Source organism: Asterias amurensis, chromosome 18 (genome assembly GCF_032118995.1).
Source record: "Asterias amurensis chromosome 18, ASM3211899v1".
In the NCBI taxonomy this organism is placed as follows: Eukaryota; Metazoa; Echinodermata; class Asteroidea; order Forcipulatida; family Asteriidae; genus Asterias; species Asterias amurensis.
In genome coordinates this window covers 15,036,840-15,055,241 of record NC_092665.1, presented here as the reverse complement: position 1 = coordinate 15,055,241, position 18,402 = coordinate 15,036,840, and the positions used below count along the sequence as shown (strand labels likewise).

Below are 18,402 nucleotides of genomic sequence, written 5' to 3'. Positions count from 1 at the left end.
AAACAAATTACAAGTCTCTAATCTCTCATTAAAATAGTGTAAAATGCCACTCTCTCCAGTGCAATTTTTTTCCAAATCAAAAAAATGTTCGATGACTTCACATTTTGAGCACTTTGAATTGTGATAGAAGACGTTTTCATCTGATACTATTTAATTGGACCTCATGTGATTTGTGCAGACATTCCTCTGTGTAATGTACAGACCCATTTGTTTCTTATATCCAGTGACGACAATTTCCAAATTTCATTCCGAAAGAGTATCAAATCGAATGACAATTTACACCATTTTAATGTGCGGTTTAGAGACTTGTAATTTTCCCAAAGTTTCACATGGAATCTATCCATTTGGAAAATGAGCGCATCGCAAAACTCAATTTGACCTTGGAGACACTCTTGAAGTTGAAACAAACAAAACGTTGGAGTGAACGTTCTAGGTTTTTTCAGGAAGAGAAGAGAAAGTTAGGGGAATTTTTTGTATTGTGACTGCTAAAAAAAGATGTCGCATTAACAGTATTACATGTAGCCCGAAAAGTGTCGTTATACCTTGTCTGTTAAAAGTACTATACCACAAGGACCACATATACCAAAGATTTATAACCGTAACACACTAACATGAGGTTGAAGCTGATATTATGCAAATTATATGCAAACTGACCAATCAGAGACTTCTGTGCTCCTAGCTTCCACCAATCAACAGGGTTACATGTTCCACTTGCTCACCTTAGTCTTTATTCAAGCCTTTCCATCCAAGTGTGCCCCATATGCTGTACGTGATCCATCTGCTGTCTTCTTTTGCCATTATGAGTTAATGCCTTGAATAAAGACTGTAGACTTGCAGGTCTCTGTGAGCAGTGAACAGTACTTATCTAAATCGGTGTTGGGTAAAACCAATTTTATTCAAATGTTGGTAAGACACTGTTCTAGAGTTGCAAAAGTCGTTGGTTTGAATGCCTGTGATTTTTTCACAGAACTAGAGGAAAGTACTGCATGAAGTTTTCTTTAAAAAAAAATATAATGGCGATATTTAATTGAGATTGTGGTAGTGTGCTTAATACTCACTTAATGGAACCAAGCAGGGATTAATTTTATATTGCTGCTTATCAATGAGGTTTTGTTAAGCAGTTTAGGAACGGGGAACCAGTTAAGTATGCACCATATTGACCCCTTTCACGCGCGTCACACGCGGCGACTGATGTCACGCGCACCATGTTGGTGGTCAATAGGTGGTGGTCAAATGCGCACTGAATAACAAACATTGACATTGACCACCAAAATGGCACATCCAAGATTATTTGGATGATGACGTTTGGTGAAATGGGTCAATAAGCACTAAGAGTGACTGGTAACCCTGAGACATTGCTGAGCAATGTGAAAACTTATTATTTTGTCTATTCAGGATTAATTTCTGTGTTATCTTAAAAATGTTTCTTTCTGTGTTGTGCCTGTAAAACTGAAGAGAAGAAACCTTTGGTAAAGAAACCATCTCAGAATTAAAGTTAGTGAAACAAATTCAAGTCTTAAAAAAAAAAAGCATTTTATTGCCAGAACTTCAAGTTCAACTGAGAGCAAATTGTAACATTTGTATATATATTTGCAGCTTCATATAGTATTTTTTTGCTTGAAAGTTCAAAACTTTCCTGGCTTGTAAGAATATATTATATCTGTACTTCGTTGTCTTTACCAAAACAAAAATGTCCGAAACATTTGCGCCTGTTTTATTTTGATAAATGATTGGAGCTGTGTCGTTTCTCTTTAAAAAAGAGTTGAACCACTACTGATGTCGGCTATGCGCTGAATCGTTGATTTTTCTATAACTGAATAAAAAAATTATTCCAATATTTATTATTTCAGACCAACTATTTATATTAAAATGGTAGGGGATAATAACAGTGAAGGTGCGTTTATTGTTTGTTTATAGGCGGTCAAACATTTAGGGTTATCTTTTTTTATTTAGCATAATGCATAATTATGTGCATTTTCTGGAAATGATTTGCACAAATTATGCATTTGAATATATATATATACCTGCCTTATGGTGTATGTTATAGAAAAACATTTAAGTCATAGCATTATTTTCGTTACATTTAATTCACACAATCATGTACCACATTGTATTTCAGTGGGCAAAATCGAAGATTACTTTCTAAGCCATGCATCACAAAGAGGCCTAACAAACACATAAATTGGCATGTCATGGCCGAGCGGCTCAGTGCACCAAACTCATGATCTGGTGTTTCTGGTCAGCTGAGCGTGGGTTCTCGACACTTCTGTCCGTAAGCAAGACACTTTCTGTTATTGCTTTACCTACATTAAAGCTGTAGGTCTCAATGCACATAAAAAAAAAACCAGTACATACCTATTGCTAAGAGAAAGGTTTACCTCGGTGTCTCTGGCAGTGCGTTTAAAAAACGAATGAAAAGTGCATGGCTTATGAGTAATCTCGTCAATATATTATATTAATATGAGTTTTGTTGCGTATTTATGTTGAGGAATAAAAGTCTGTACACGGTGTAAGACTGAATTAGTAACCAAGATCAAAGATTGTACATAATTTGTGTTTTTGTCGTTGAGATGAAGTGGCACTGCCACCTCGCTAAACGAGGATAGGTTCGTGTGAAAATAAAGTGATAGTTTTTGCTTTTTTTCACAGCAAATAGACACTGTATTCAGCTAAAACTTTCACATCTGACGTTTGCTGTATCTTTCTTTAGAATTTTGACGATAAATCAGCATTTGCCAAACCTCATTCCTTTATTTTTTATAAAAAAAATCACAAATGTACCAAGATTTTAACCTTTTTTGCTTGAAGCACATGCATTGTGTCTCAAACAGATGGTATATTGAAGCTCCTTGTGATAATTACTTTAGCGTACGATCCTCAAATCCCATGTGTTTTGGTTGTGACACTTACACACACACACTAAATCAAATTAAAGGGATCCTTTCTGCATCTGGTGTTGACTTTATCATCTTCCAAATCAAATTTTGCAAATGTAGTTTCATCAAACTTTGTTCATAATTTTGGGAAATGTGTTCGGTATTGTGCAAATCAGATTTATACCCTCAAAATTTGATGAAAATATTTATTTGTTTGGAAGTTGGGGAGTCAATTTCTTAGGGGGGTTTGAGAAGAGCATGCCTTTCCCTTTAATCGCTGTGGCATCCACAGGGCCGCCTTTCCAACAACCACTGGGTGGGAATTACCCAGAATCCTTTGCTTCACAAGAAGGGGGGCATTTTGCGGGCATTCCTGGATAATTAGGAATGTATGTGATAATCAAGACTGTATTAAGTTTAATCACCTCCTTCCCAGGGAGTGTTGTGTGACATTTCATACCCCGTGTGTTCATTGGTGACAAGGCTAAAATTGTAGTGCAGATGCTAGTATTTATTTATTTATTTTTTATTTATTTTTTGCGCAGGCATTTATTTTTAGTCCACAAAAAACAGCTATCATGTAGTCTTATTCTTTGTGAGGTTGTTCCAATTCTTTATTCTATATTAGGATTTAGTGAATATTTTAGAATTACATTAGGAAAATAGGTCGTGTCATGATATCGCAATGATTAAAACCTACCAAAATGTTTTGACGATGGTTGCTGGAACTGCCTGAAAAACGTCGTGCGACATTGCAATGACCAAACCTTGGAGACAGAGAGTTGTGGGACATCAATCACAAATGTTTACACCAATCAGCAGCTTCTTCTGTCACCATGGAAACCACAGCGAACCGGCAGCCATTTTTCCTGTCGCCATAGGAAACCACCAGAAGCAGCGCCAATTTACTTGTCACCATGGAAACCACAAAAAAATGCAGTGGATGCTCCTCGCTCTTTTATTTGCTCCTGGATAAAGTTCAAACCAATCTTTCTGTCAATAGAAACAAAGAGGGCACTATTCTCTTGTTTTTATAATTCTACTAATTAGTGCTTTAACTGTAACAAGCTTTCATCATTTATCATTATATCATGTACTACTTTTTGCACTCATTGCTCTATTAATATTGGAGAAGGGGGTTGTTGTCGTCACCTTGTGTCCCCCGATCGAGACCATGAATATCTCCTTTGGGGGAAGACGGACCCAATCGAGGTAAAAGCATACCCAAATTGGGATAGTTATCAAGATGGCTCATTTTTCATTTTCAAACTTTCAGTATCCCTATTTGGGAAATATGGACCCAGTTTTCTAGAAATCGGGGTAGAATATTTGTTATCAAACCAATAGGGCTTTGTTGCATTGAACATTGGTAATGGAAGAATGAGCCAAATTGAGGTAGAAGCATACCTCAATCAAGAGAGTTTAGGTGATGACAACCCCATTCTAGTAAAGTAGCCATCATGGAATACTTGAACTTTAGTTGTGTGTTTAAATTTCTGATGTAAAACTTAATCGGAAATCTCTGTTCTTTTCTTCCAAACACTTCTCAAATATTGTTAAAAATCTTCCATTTTCTCTCTGTATTTGCCTTCTTGTAGCATATTTTTATCGTTTTTTTTTTCTGGTGTGGATGTCTTTAGATTCAGTGGTAAATTCACAAAATGGACAAACAAATTTACTTGTAGAGTGTTGGTTTCACTTTGTTGTGCAAAGTACGAATACAAAGTGAAACTACAAATCTATAAATTGAATATTAAAACATTTCAAACCTAGAATTTGAGGTACATGCCGGTTCATTGACTTCATTTCATTCTAACATTTCATTTGTCATTAAAACATGTTATCTCCATCGCTTTTGTCAATAGAATTTCATTTAAATAATAATAGAATATTAACCGTGTTGATTTCCACAAGGATGCCATGCCACTGGACCTTCTAATTTTCAATCCAAGATGACGCGGGTTACGCTTTTAATAGTATAGATTTTATTTTTATCCGTGTTTTTGTGTGTAGCTCTAGCTGTTTCTGTGGTTATTAGTAGTTTAAAGTAACGCTTTTTTGCCAGTTTTCATTTTTTTTAATCTTCATTTCCTAGTAGTTCACAGAGCTGCCAACTTTCCCTGATTCTGCAGAAAGTTGCCTGAAAGTGAAAATTTGTTCCTTTTCAGATAAACAAATTTGAAAATCTTACAGATTATGGAAACTTTTTCCCTATTATGTTGGATGTAATTCTAAATATCTCCCTGCTTCTTGTGCAAAATCTCCCGATCGGGGTACACCTTTATCTTGATCAGGACTTTCATCCAAATCAGGTCCCAATTCAATCTTTCTGGCAATGACAATACTACCCCAATCAGTGCATGCTATATCTGGAGTGCGTCCAACTGGCATCCCAATTGTAAATTGGTATTATAGTATGCTTCATACTACCCGCATCAGGGTATAACTTTTACTAATTGGGACGTATTTCTCTAACTGGGTCACCATTTTATACTAACCCAAATGGAGTGTGACCACATTCATTCCCATTTGGGCTCTGTTCCCCTAGATGGGAACTCTTTTCTGCATCTCTCTCTCTTTCCTTATTGTTTTGTCCGTTCACCCAAAGCTTTGTTTATGTCCAGGAGCAAATTTAAGAGGGAGCATTCATCTTGCTATTTTTGTTTCTGTTTCCATGGTAACAAAATTTGGATGTCTTTTTGTGTACATGCATTGTGGGAGAAGGTAAGCTGTCTGCTCCTTCTTTATTTGCTCTGGTAAAGGAGTAAATTTTCTGTCTTTTTTCCCCGCCCTTTCGATTTTTCTTAGATAAAGTGCATGATGTAAAGAAACAATTATTTTGCTGTCCATTTCATTTAGTAACTCTTGTAAAACCTAAAGTGTACGCACACAAGTACAAGTAAGAAATGAATAATAATTGAAGTCTTACATCATGAAGTTCTTAATGAAATCCCTCTCCCTTTAACATCATGGGACGTCTTTAAAATATTGTTTTAGAGTTTTAAACAAAATTCTGAGTGATATTTATTGTAAATGTGTTTAAACATTGCAGACTGATTGTAGACAAGTTGTTGTTATGTTGCAAATATCGGGAAAATATAGTTCTATTGCGACAAATTATTGAAATGAAAAAAATAGTTGATAGCCTGATGTTTCGATCCTAGCAGAGTCTGTCTAGAAGGCTAAGAACCTAAGAGTTTAGTAGTATTCAGGTTTTGGGGGACGTCAGAATAATTTTGATGAACTTTCCTGTGTTCCAGCCTAATGACATCGTATACAAAACGTAACATTTTCATGATTTTTTTCTTCTTCTTTTTCTTTCCGTCCGTCCAAACAGCTCATCCATGGACCCCGAGGGAATTTGCTTTGGCAGCGTGGGTCATTCGTAAATGGAGGTACTATCGCTTCACTTCAATCAGGGTAAGACTTATTTCATTTTTCATTACTGAGTTTTAAAGGACTTTGCAGTTAATAATAAATAATAATAATAAGACTTGTAATGCGCACATATCCACCCTGCTGGGTGTTCAAGGTGCAGTAAAACCAAAAACAAAACAAAAACAAAACACAACACAAAGAAAAACAGACACAACAAAATTAGTCATTGAAAACCTGTGACATAAGATAAGTTTTGAGAAGAGACTTGAATTTTGCAGTACAAACACAAGATCGAAGATTAAGTGGTAGAGAGTTCCAGATGCGTGGCGCGGCTACAGAAAAAGACCTGTCACCCCATGAGTGTCGAGACTTGGGTTCAATGAGGAGTTCAGCCCAAGGAGTAGGTGGCAACCAGCCCCTGGTGAGGGTTGAGCGCAGCCCTCACCTGGAAGTGGCCAGTCTGACCTTGGGAGTTGGGTGTTCTCTGGTTAAAAGAAATACTGGACAGGAACACTCGGAAAGCCATCACAAATGTCCAGTGGAAGCCGTTGGAATGAATGAAATTAAATGAACTGCATTACAATTAAATAAATTAGATATTACAGAGGTAAACTAAAATCTATTTTGAAGCAAGTGACTGCTCTGACTGTGTGTTTTTATTCCTCTTCGTTTTGATCAGGATGACTTGTGGGGAAATGCCATCTTCCTGAAGGAAGCCAATGCTATCAGTGTGGAACTCAAGAAAAAGGTAAGACAATGATCCATTGTGTAGTAATAGACAAGTAACAAACGCTCATTGTTCCTGAAGTGACAACATTAATCATAGTTACTGCAGTAACGCTTCTCAGTTTCACACTTCGGGCATGAAAACTGACTGAGAAATATAAAAAGGTTTGCGGTAACACCATGTAATGACTCTCTCTAAAGAGTTGGGGTGGTTCTGAAAAGAACCGTTGGTTTCAACTTACTGTGAAATGTTTCTCAAAATGCTCTAAGCCCGGTTCATACTTCCTGCGAATGCGATACCAGTTTTGACGTCAAAAATTTGCAATGAATAATTCGCATCGATTGGAATGTGCTCAACCCTGTGAAGTCAAAATTTGTATCGCATGAAGTATGAACCAGACTTTTTACTATCGAAAGCTGATGTTGGCTTGAACCAAAGATGTTGTTTCCATTAATTGTAAAAGGGAATACGAGACATACGCCTTCCCTTTAAGAGACAAGAAACAATACCTTAACTCTGTTCCTCCTACCTTCTTGACACCCAAAGGTGGAGTTTCAGTTTGTCTTGCTGACCGATACCATCTACTCCCCGCTGTCTCCTGACTTACTCCCGAGCGCTGACAACACCAACATCCTGGAGCATCCCTTCCCAAGGACCGTCGTCGCCATCGAGATCATCGACAAGAAGAATGGCGCTACACACTACTGGTCTCTGGAGAAGTTACGGTATGTGTAAGGATTCAAGGAAGTAGAACTTGTTAGCAGAACAAAAAATTGTTTGTTTTTATCTTTAAAAATCTACACAGGGCACTACTCACCCAAACTGGTCGACCGTGTTGGTCGACGAGGTAAAAGGAAAATCACGCAATTTCGAGTGATACTTGTGTGGATCATTATATTCCACTTTTGAAATATCTTTCTAATCAAATGCATTTTATAACAAAGTGTTACAAACGCTTTTCAAAGACCAACTCGACCGATCCAAGGCAACGTGTTCCTTTAATAAGCAGGACAGTTCTTTTTAGATCTAAGTAGTAATTTTTGTTTGTTTGTTATGGTTTGTTTTAGAAAACGTCTGGAGCTCATGAGAGAGATGTACGACAACGCAGCGGATGCCACGCCCACCACACCTGAACCCGCCATTGCCTTTGAGAATAGTGCAGTGACCTGCCAGGATCCCTTCTACGATCGATTCCCTTGGTTCAGACTTGTTGGGAGGTAAGTCAGGGTCTTAAACGACAGATCACTGCTTCTTGCGATCCAAGGCTCAATTTTGCTTTGTGGCTCCTTCTACCAGGATGAAAGCTTGTAGAGATAGAAGTTCCTCAGTTGCAGCCCCCCCCTCCCCCTCCCACAAAAAAAAACATTGCTTCTTTTTGCTCACATCTCAAAACTTGCCTTTTCAATCAGGCATTTCATTAATTTCCTGAGGCCTTAGCAAAGTGAACAGTTTCTTATATAACAGCAGTCAGCCCTATTCAAGTCTAATTATCAATGTTATTACTTCTTTATCGTTTTAACACTTGTCTCTTTTGATAGTCACCTGATTCCATAACCATAAAACTTTAAACAATACTTTCTTATATATATTTGTTGTACAGAGCGTTTGTTTATCTGAGCAACTTGTTGTACCCTGTACCCCTGGTCCATCGTGTCGCCATCGTTAACGAGAAAGGAGATGTGCAGGGTTACCTACGCATTGCTGTACAACATGTATCACCAGATGAAGAGGCACCAGACTATGGGTCTGGTGTACGCCAATCGGGAACCGCCAAGATAGCATTTAATGACGATGAATATTTCCAAAGGAAGGTAAATTATAAGCGCTTTGGATTTGGATAAAGACAAATTGACTTGAGCAGGACGTGAACTTGCGACCTCAAGAAACGTGTTGGTGCTCTACCAACTGAGCTATCTAGCCCTATTTTGGCAGTCACCCTATTTGTCACTATCTGTTGTTCAACCTAAAATTAATTGAAAATGTAACCGCTCATTTCCCCTTGTGGTTTTATTACTTCATATAAAAGCTGTAAACGTTTTTGTTAAGGTATTCATAAAGTATTTTGCCTGTCAACAGAATCTATGAAGCGCCAGAGCATAGGAGTTCCTGTTGAACTGACATCAATGTTGGAACATGTCATCCCACATGGATTGACCCATATCTTATTTATTGTTGTTGTTGTTGTTGTCTTAGTTCAAGAGGAGTCCCACCAATCTTAGCCAATCAGCAGTCTCTGAGGATGAAGTGAGGATCGTTGAGGGGCAGAGAGAAAACTCCGATCTTGGTGAGTGAAATAATCCATTAACCTTCAGGCCTGTATGCTTCGTTTTTGAAAGGGCGAGGGCACCAAGGCATTTTCTCCATGGTAAAGGGCACCCTATGAGGAAATTCTAAATTTCTACAGGAGCATTTCAAGGGCATGAAGGCACTTACCAGGGGGCAGGGAGGCGGTCGCCTTCATTGCCTTCGTGAAGTATCAGTATAACATGTCTTATGAATTCCTTGATATCTCTTCATCTAGACATTATTGAGAAGCAAGACGTGGAGGCCATGAGCACAACTGATAGTATGACCTCCATCTCAACGGTGGACGCCCCTGAGAACGAGTTACTAAAACTGGGGTCAAAGTTCACCTTCCGAGTCACCGTCCTGCAGGCTTCTGGGATATCGACTGAGTACTCGGACATTTTCTGCCAATTCAAGTGAGTCGCGTATTTCATTATTTTTTTATGAATTGTTGTCCATCCTATGGAGTCGAAAACTACATTTCCGAGAGGGGAATAATGGGAGACTTTTGTGGACTCTAGGTGGCAGCAGACTCACCAGGTAAATCCATTGTTCTTGGAGATGTGAGCATGCTCAGAATGACCTTAACAATGGAATTTTACCTGGTAAGTCTGCTGCCAGCTAGTGTTTAGAAGAAAAAAAATTCAACTGTAGAAACAATAAGCAGGATACCAGCCACAAATGCTACATGTAAAATGGAATTTTAAATGGTAACCCTTATTTGGTAAGCATAATTGAGTTCAGTTTTGTAAACACAATAATGTGCTATTTAAACTAAGGTCAGGTTTTAATTGCTAACTGTCCGTTTCTTCAATGAATAATGGGATGAACTGTCAAACAGTAAAAGCATCAGAAATTTAAGTTAAGCATTAGGGGCTTTGTCAAAATTAGTCCAGGACAACCAGCGGACTTACATCGCTTTCTACAAGAAAACAAGCAGGTGGTCTCACTAAAAATTCACAGTACATTTCTTAAATGACCTCCAAACCTTCCAGATCGCTCCAAAACAGCAAGTTTGTTTACATTTAAGCATTGAGGTGGAAATATTTCTACCTCCATGATTTAATCAGCCAAACAAAATGCAGAGCACTGTGGGTGCACTGGCATTGGTTGGTATTTGGTGCTTCAAAGAACTGGGTGCTTATTAGTGAATGACCCTTGTCTGTCAATGAAATACAGTCTGACAGAAATCCAATATAAATTTGACATGGGAGAGTAGTTATCGGACTCCCTATCCTGGATTGATTTTGACAAGACCCCAAGAAAAATAAGAAGAAGAAGGGTCCGTACTAAACCAAAAGTTTCTTGGAACCCTGTTGTTGCATAACTCTGCTCCCCTTGATTAGCTTCCACCACCGCCACGACGAAGCATTCTCGACGGAACCGTTGAAGAATACGGGCAAGGGCCCACCCCTCGGCTTTTACCATGTCCAGAATGTAAGTGGGTTGTGGCCCAACTAAGAATGCAACCAACTGTGGTCTGTCTGTTATAAAAAACAGGGTGCGTGTGCCTGTCTGTTGCCATGGGCTTGGTGATTACCAATACTGGGGATTTTTGCCAGTTTCAGGTTTCCCAGTCAGTGATTTTACCAAACAGAATCTTATTTTTTTAATTGCAAATGATATTCTGAACCACACCAAAGGTTTTTGCCAGTTTGGGGTGTTCCCAATCCAGGATTGTTTACCAATTGGGAATGTTTTTTTTTAAATGCAAATGATAGGCCGATTCTAAACCACACCTAAATTTCAGTTTGAGATTTTCCCAATCCAGAATTGTTACCAATTGGGAATTCTTTACCAAACTGAAAAACATATTCTGCCTCCCTGGACCACACCCTAATTTCAACAGACAAGCAGACACGCCCTCTAATAATTCCACCACTTCAGTGTGTATTCCTTTTCTTTCATTTCAAACACCCTTCATCTTGTCTTTTGCTTCACCAGTGCTCATCGTCACAAATATTTGTAAAAAATATTAATTTTTTGATTGCGTTGTTGCCCTGCACGGCTCTTCGCTGTTGCGTTCTTTTCGTTCCTTTTGATTCTTACAGTCTGCTTCACGGGCGCGAGGCCTTTGTTACACCCCCCGTTCAGAACAAGGGGCAAGGGGTCGGGATGCCCCTTGGTTTTTACTTTGTGCAGAATGTAAGTCGGTTACTTTTAGTTTATTTTCGTTTTTGTTTTTTTATTTGGGGGGGGGGGGAAACGACTTGGTGCTTTCATGTTGGCAGGCAGTTGTAGCTTTGTCTTTTTCTGTGTCTTCAGATTTTTAGTGTTTTAGATTTGGGTCTTTTTTTGAGATGGTCTTACGCCAACCACTTTTTTTGATGTTTTTCTCCGTCATCAAGAGATGGTTAAAAAGGATAAACCCCAAAGTATCAAAGATATAAATCAGTGCCCTTCGTTTCTACGTGAAGTACTAGTATGTCAACAGTAGTTCCATCAGTTAGAGTTTATGATATATTTGTAGAAAAAGTACTCTCCATTTTTTTGTTTTTTACATTTTAATTCTTATCACAGTTTCATTTTGTTATTCCACAAACCTTTCTTAATGATTTCTGTTAATTTGTCTCCTTTCATCCTTTATTTTTTTTTACATTTAAAAAAAAGTTGTGTCCTTTCCACTCACGCATTTGTAGTTTAATGTGAACACCTCATCTGGAATCGTTTGTTAGTTTGTTTGCCCTTAGACAATTAGTTGTAGATATCTTGTTTTTGCTAGTTTTGTTTGAAACTTTCCTTTATAAAAAACTCTTTCATACAGTGATGACTTTTGACAAATTAGGTAAAATAAAAGGAGATATTTTTTATTATGAATTGGTGTGGGTCCCGATTTTAAACATGCATGGTAGACAACAAATAAATTTAACATTTGAATTTTTTTTTTAAAGATTGGTTTAAAACATTTTTACAGCTGGGGGTAATTTTTTTAAGATGACTGTTAGGAAGTTGATGCTTCTTTGTCTGTGTAGCCTGTAATTTGTGTACAGTCTTGGTGTCTGTATTCGAATGGTAAAGGCTAGGTGAAACCATGAGTGTCCCAGGCTATGTTTTTGAAATTTCTTCACCTACGCGTGGCATGTTTTGCTGGACTCCCCTTATAAATACAATATTATTATTTAATAATGGAGATTTATTTCTTACGACAGATATCTGTTACTGTGACTAGAGCATTCCTTGATTATGTGCGGACGTCGCCCATTGTCTTTGAGGTGTTCGGTCATTACCAGGCCCACCCACTACATCACCAAAGCCAAGAAACAACTAGGTACAACTTTAAATAATGGGATATTGAAACATTGCATGTTGTGGTATCAATGTATATTTGGTTTGTAGTAACACCATAGACCTTGTCGCAAAATACTCGGTACATGCACAATAGACGTGGAATGAGGTGCATGCTGGTCTAGCTAGCGATCAAATTTGATCACTAGCTAGACCAGCATGCACCTCATTCAACAGTCAGCGCTTGCGCAATGGGTATTTGCGAAAAGGTCTATGTCTACTTTCTAGGTAGATTTATGTTCTTTTGAGAACTAATTGTCTTGCTGTACATTCTACTACAGCGGAGTAGATTTTTCAGAATTCGGAAGGTTTCTCTACCAACGCGGAGTAGATATTTCAGACTTTTTAGGTAAAACTTGAAATGGTCCCTCTGGGCTGAGGTAAGGGGGTGGGGTAGAGCTGCTAACGTCTTCCTGATCCTGCAGAAAGCTCCCTGGAAACCAATCTCTTCGTGTTCTAGGTGAAGACACTTGAATTTTTCCTGAGTATGGAAAAAAAAAAAAAATTTGTTGAGTGCAACTGTAATTTTCCTGATTAGAATGTCGTAAAGCTTGGTTTGATAAAAAAAACGACAAGGTTTGAGAGAGAATGGTGAAAAATGTTTAAGTTGAAACTGAGGACACATATCTGAGAAATGATTGGTAAATTTATCAAAATTTCTCGTTTATATTTAGAATGCGACCATTGAAGCGAAACTTCCCATCCACTCTTCCTCTTGCAACACCAGGTAAGATGGACACTCCCTGTTGTTTTATTCTTTCACAAAGACTGGGACAAGGCAGAGCTGAGAGAAATGCGACATAAAGGGACCAGTGTTTGCTGGACACCAATTTTGGTCCAAATGCAGCACAACCAAATAGGCAGACTAGTCTGGCATCTTGTATTCACCAATGTTTTTTTTTCCTTCTTTTCTTTTTTTCTTTCCTTCTTTTCTTTTTTACACAAAATGGCTTCTAAACTCTCTTAATATATGGCTCTGGGACAAGGGTGAGGTTGCTGTGACTGGATCAAGTGAAACTCCTTTACAACGACTTTATTCAGGTTTTTCTTTTCTTTTCCCATTTTTTGCACAGTTCCGTCTCCCAAGCTGGGTCTGGTCAGCACGCCAAGTACGAGTCACCTTCACTCTCGGCACGATCTACTGGTGTGGTTTGAGATTTGTGAACTAGCGCCCTCTGGAGAGTAAGTAGGACAATCAGATACCAGCCTTGAAGCACCTGATGGGATCCTGCCCGATTCACCTTTGACCTTGTATAAAATTCTTACGTGTACACACATTACACCTGGGCCCATTTTCATAGCGCTGCTTTACTGTGCTATTTCTGTTTCATATAGCTGCTAACCGTAGCACACGAAAAGGCATGCTAACCTTCCGGTGCTTACGGCACGAAAATAAATGGCGTCACAATGCTAATCCACGAAAAACACGCAATATGGCCGTCCAATTTTTCTGCTAACCTGTGAAACACGCTAAGTAAATTTTTCTGCTACAGTATGCACGCAAATTTGCTTACCGTTAAGCAGCGCTATGAAATTGGGCCCAGATTACATGCAAACTGCTGGTGTAATCATGAAGGAGGAATGTAGCAGACAAATTTGTCATTTCAGAGCAGACCAATGGTAAGGCAGAAATTAAAGGCTTACATTACCTCGCTGCAAGTATATCCACTTATATCATTGGGTCTGTATTAAGACCAGTGCATGTCTTAGTGGGTTAGATTAGCTCAGTTGGTAGAGTACTAATGTCCCAGGGAAATCTATTCTGTCCCCTCTATTCAAGCTCTGGTGTTTGATCAGCAGAGTGTGGGTTTGAATCCCAGTCGTGACACTTGCTACATAAAATTGGGAAGGTAGTGCTTTCTGCTCTACCGGCCAGGCTTAGGATTGATGATACCAAAGCCTACATCCGTATGGACTGTGAAAGTGGTAACCCCGTTTCAGCCCTAGGAGTAGGTGGCAACAGCCTCTAGAAAAAAATAATTGTAGCCCCCACCTGGAAGTGGCCTTCAGGCCTTGTGTGTCTGGCGACTTGCAAAAAAAAAAAAAAAAAAAAAAAAAAGGGAAGTTACTGTTGGCTGAAGGAGGATTCGAAAGAGGGCACTTTCAGAAGAAGTTTGTACACAGTTTGCCATGTGGGGACTGAATCTTCAGGGGGACAGACTCTCCTGCCACACTGGCACATTAATCCAGAGGTCGCAGGTTCCAACCCTACTCGAGTAAATTTTTCTTTGTTCAATCCAAAGCTGATTAAAAGTATTCATTATACCTTCTGCTTCTAAAGGTACCTGCCAGCGGTTGTAGACCACAGTGACGAGCTGCCGTGCAGTGGGGTCTATCTACTTCACCAGGGAATCCAACGACGAATTGCAATTACCGTCATCCATGAATCGTCCAATGAACTCATCTGGAGAGACATCAGAGAGCTGGTAGTTGGTAAGTCAACCAAATTTAGATTTTATTGGGTTTTTTTAGGGAATTTTGTAACACTATTAGATTGTTATGGTTTTTTTTTTTTTGGGGGGGGGGGTTTTGGGGGGGTGGGAGGGGGGACTGTTAAAAAGATATTAGAGTGGTGGTAGTTGGTAAGTTAGCAAAATTTTGTAATTTTTTATCGTTTTTGTAATACTAAGTTGTTTTTTTTTCGTGGGGGGCGGGGTTGAACTTTTGTTGGATTTTAACACAGTATTAAAGAGATATCTGGTCGTTGGTAAGTCAGTCTGCCCTCATCAGACCCCTCGCAAATGATGTTACACTCTTTAAAAAAAACACCCTTAATGAGGACAAAGAGCGCCCTCACTCAGGGCCAAAGGAGTCAAATCATTGGATGGTACATGTAGCTGTTCTTTGTGCCTAAAAGCATGCCCTATATTGAACAAAATATTGTACTGTAAATTTTTGCAAATTATGTAATACTATATTTATAAAGTACTATATTTACTATATATTACTATATTTATATATGTGGATGGGATTGAATGGTCTCGTTTATTTTTTGCTCAGGTCGTATCAGGACCACCCTGGAGGTGACGGAACCAGACCATGAACTATCGGTGCTTTCTCTCAACCTCCTACCCGCAATGTACATACAGCAACCAGGGGATGACCGGTAAGAAATAGACCAATAAATCCTGCGTCTAGTCTCATAAACCTGCTTAAATAAATAAAAAAGTCTGCTTAGCAGAAACTGGTTCTTATTCAAACTATTTTAATATGTATAGGAACACTGGAGATGATCTGAGCATACTGATTCAAATAGATTATGAGGTTCTTTTTTTGAATCCGCAAATAATGAACACTATTATTTGATTCAAATGTTAAGTTGGATTTGAAACTCTGCATGGAGGGAGTATAGTTAGTTGAGTTTTCACAATTCAACATCCCTTCCCACTCCTAATGGGTTTCGGTCTAGTCCAAGCTCTAGCCTACACGCTTCAACAAGCTAGGCCCAGCTTACCCTATTCCCCGCCTGCACACACCATCGGGCAAAGCCTAACTGCCAGTTTAATCTCCAAAGCAGTACTCAACCAGCATCTAGCAGCAGAGTCCAGCATCCTCCTGAAGAGCATCAGAGCATCCCGAAACGTTGAGTTGTCAAACCACCTGCCGTCGATTTCACAAAACTCTTTTTAACTTAAGACTAATCTTAGGACTTAGGACGAGTCCCAATCCTGCACTGTAGCATGCAGACCTTCAGATTAATTCTTAGTTAGGACGAGTCCTAACTCGAGATAAGGCGAGTCCTAACTCTTTGTGAAATCAAAGGCTGTTCTTTTCACACCACCACAAGTCATAGAGCGATATTTCATGTACATGGTGTTACCGCAAACCTTTCTAGATAAACAAGTGTTTTCCATTTCTGTGGTAAACCTACCCCTGAGGCGGTCCTCAAGCGCCAAATGGCTAACCAGGCAATCATTTGTACCCAACTTTTGACAAACTGTGAATAACTTTGAATCCCTCGAACAGGACCTGTTTCCGCTTTGAGGCAGCGTGGGATACATCATTGCATAACTCAGTCTTGCTAAACAGAATGACCCCGTACGGAGAAAGAGTCTACCTGACATTGTCTGCTTACCTGGAGGTCAGTAGACATGTGGTAATGAAAAAAATATTTTTTAGTTTTTTTCTTTTCTTCTCTATACTAACCATTTCTTCGGTTGTTGTTTGTAAACCAACACTAAACTGCTTAACAAAATAGTTAATGAACTGACGATTCGACCCTAGCAGAGTCCCTTCTTGTAAAGACAAGACAAGAGTCTTTCATTTAGCCATCAAGAAAGAGTCTGCTAGGGTCAAAACGTCAGGCGGTTAACTATTTTTGCATTTTTATGTATACCATCGGTCTTTTTGGTTGGTAAGTTAATGGCAACAGCTAACTCTACTTTCTCTAAAACTAAACTGTTTCTGCACTTTTTGTGTCATGGATATACAGGCTTTTAATTACAACTTAGACTTCCATTTCAAATGGAAAATGTGGATATGATTGAGTTTTTGTAAAAATGCTTTTGATTTGAACTTTAGTCTTATGCATAAACCAAGCGAGGTGGTAGCAAAATGTTGGTAATTGTAGACACCTCCCGTAAAGACCAGTTCGTACTTCCTGGTAATGCGAATCCACTACAAACGTTGACATCACAAAACCACAACAAATAATTTGGAAGAGTAGAAAACAGTCCAGGCGGCGAAAACAGCCCTGTGGTGTCAACTCCCTTCATATTCCCATTCGTAGGAAGTATGATCGGGGCTTAAGGCTTAATCGTGATGGCGGTTATACAACAATGTTCACAGAAAATGTTTTTCATCTTTTCTTTATAGCTGGATAACTGCACGCAGTCTGCGTGCATCACTAAAGACATCTGCCTTCAGATGTATGAACGAGACGCCAGGATCAGCCCAGCTCGTTCCTTACGCAGTCTGTTTGGAAGCGGCTATTACAAGGCGGAAGACAGGTCAGGATACCAGACTTCAAAATCAGCACCCCTCCCCCTTTGTCCACCTCTGTTTGTAACATCATTGTATTAGTGCAAAAGCGTTGTATCTAAAGTAACACTTACGTTAGACGTGAGATTGAAATTGTCAAAACTCATATTCTCTCTTGGTGAACACACAAAACAAGTAAGCGCATGTTTTGCATAACTGTTTTATGTTGAAATTACGGATCAAATAGATAAGCAGAATTTTCAAGGAATTTGTTTTTGCAGTATGATGAAATCTGCGCCTGAATAGAATGTCAAGAAGCAAAACCTTAATTGTGAAAATTTAAACTTAGTGTGAATTTCTTTTCATTCATAAAGATTCACTCTTTTGTAGTCGAGTTTCACTCTGAAAAGTAAAAAAGAATTTCTTTACATTTTGCAGCCGAGTGACTGGGGTGTATGAGCTGTCTCTGCGTCGTTCTGCTGAAACCTTGAGCCCAGGTAAGATGTTTATATCACATTGTGTAGAATTTTTGGGACCCAATAGGAATATTTATAGACCCCCTTGCATACATTGGGTGCATTTTAGCTTTCCCGGGTCAACCTTGATCTGCCCCCCAGTACGTTCGAATAGCTTTACCGTCATTCCAGGGGCTCACCCGGGTCAGCCCCAAGTGCCCTACTTGTGGAACGGGTCACTTGTGGCTGGCCAGAGGTGCATGACGTCACCATGAGAGGGTGATTGGTCGTTCGATTAGCTCTTGACAGGGGCTCACCCGAGTGAGCACCGCGGGGTCGACCCAGGGAAGCTAACCAGACGCACCCTTTGTAAGAAATCTCACTCTAAAAAAAAACCCCTTAACTCTGCCAAAGTAGGACAAATATTGGAGGATAGCTGTTCTTTATGCGTAAAAATGTTAGCGTCGCTGTTGCA

The 18,402-nt window shown here is 39.1% G+C and overlaps 1 protein-coding gene across 8 annotated transcripts in view; it reads left to right on the top strand.

Annotated features, from left to right (window-relative positions):
- The window catches only part of LOC139951106 (kinesin-like protein KIF1A), an 80,071-nt gene that overhangs the window by 47,330 nt on the left and 14,339 nt on the right, over positions 1-18,402 (top strand). For 3 of the 8 annotated variants that reach the window (XM_071949940.1, XM_071949941.1, XM_071949937.1), the window contains 16 exons: positions 6,214-6,296; positions 6,934-7,002; positions 7,528-7,706; positions 8,049-8,198; positions 8,582-8,792; positions 9,175-9,265; positions 9,503-9,683; positions 11,319-11,412; positions 12,417-12,535; positions 13,227-13,279; positions 13,626-13,734; positions 14,834-14,985; positions 15,553-15,658; positions 16,519-16,648; positions 17,368-17,501; positions 17,911-17,969. In XM_071949940.1, coding sequence (XP_071806041.1) covers positions 6,214-6,296; positions 6,934-7,002; positions 7,528-7,706; positions 8,049-8,198; positions 8,582-8,792; positions 9,175-9,265; positions 9,503-9,683; positions 11,319-11,412; positions 12,417-12,535; positions 13,227-13,279; positions 13,626-13,734; positions 14,834-14,985; positions 15,553-15,658; positions 16,519-16,648; positions 17,368-17,501; positions 17,911-17,969 — 1,920 coding nt within the window. Of the gene's footprint in view, positions 1-6,213; positions 6,297-6,933; positions 7,003-7,527; positions 7,707-8,048; positions 8,199-8,581; positions 8,793-9,174; positions 9,266-9,502; positions 9,684-10,613; positions 10,705-11,318; positions 11,413-12,416; positions 12,536-13,226; positions 13,280-13,625; positions 13,735-14,833; positions 14,986-15,552; positions 15,659-16,518; positions 16,649-17,367; positions 17,502-17,910; positions 17,970-18,402 lie in introns of all 8 variants that reach the window. The other 5 variants (XM_071949942.1, XM_071949939.1, XM_071949943.1 and 2 more) reach the window with 3 other exon arrangements.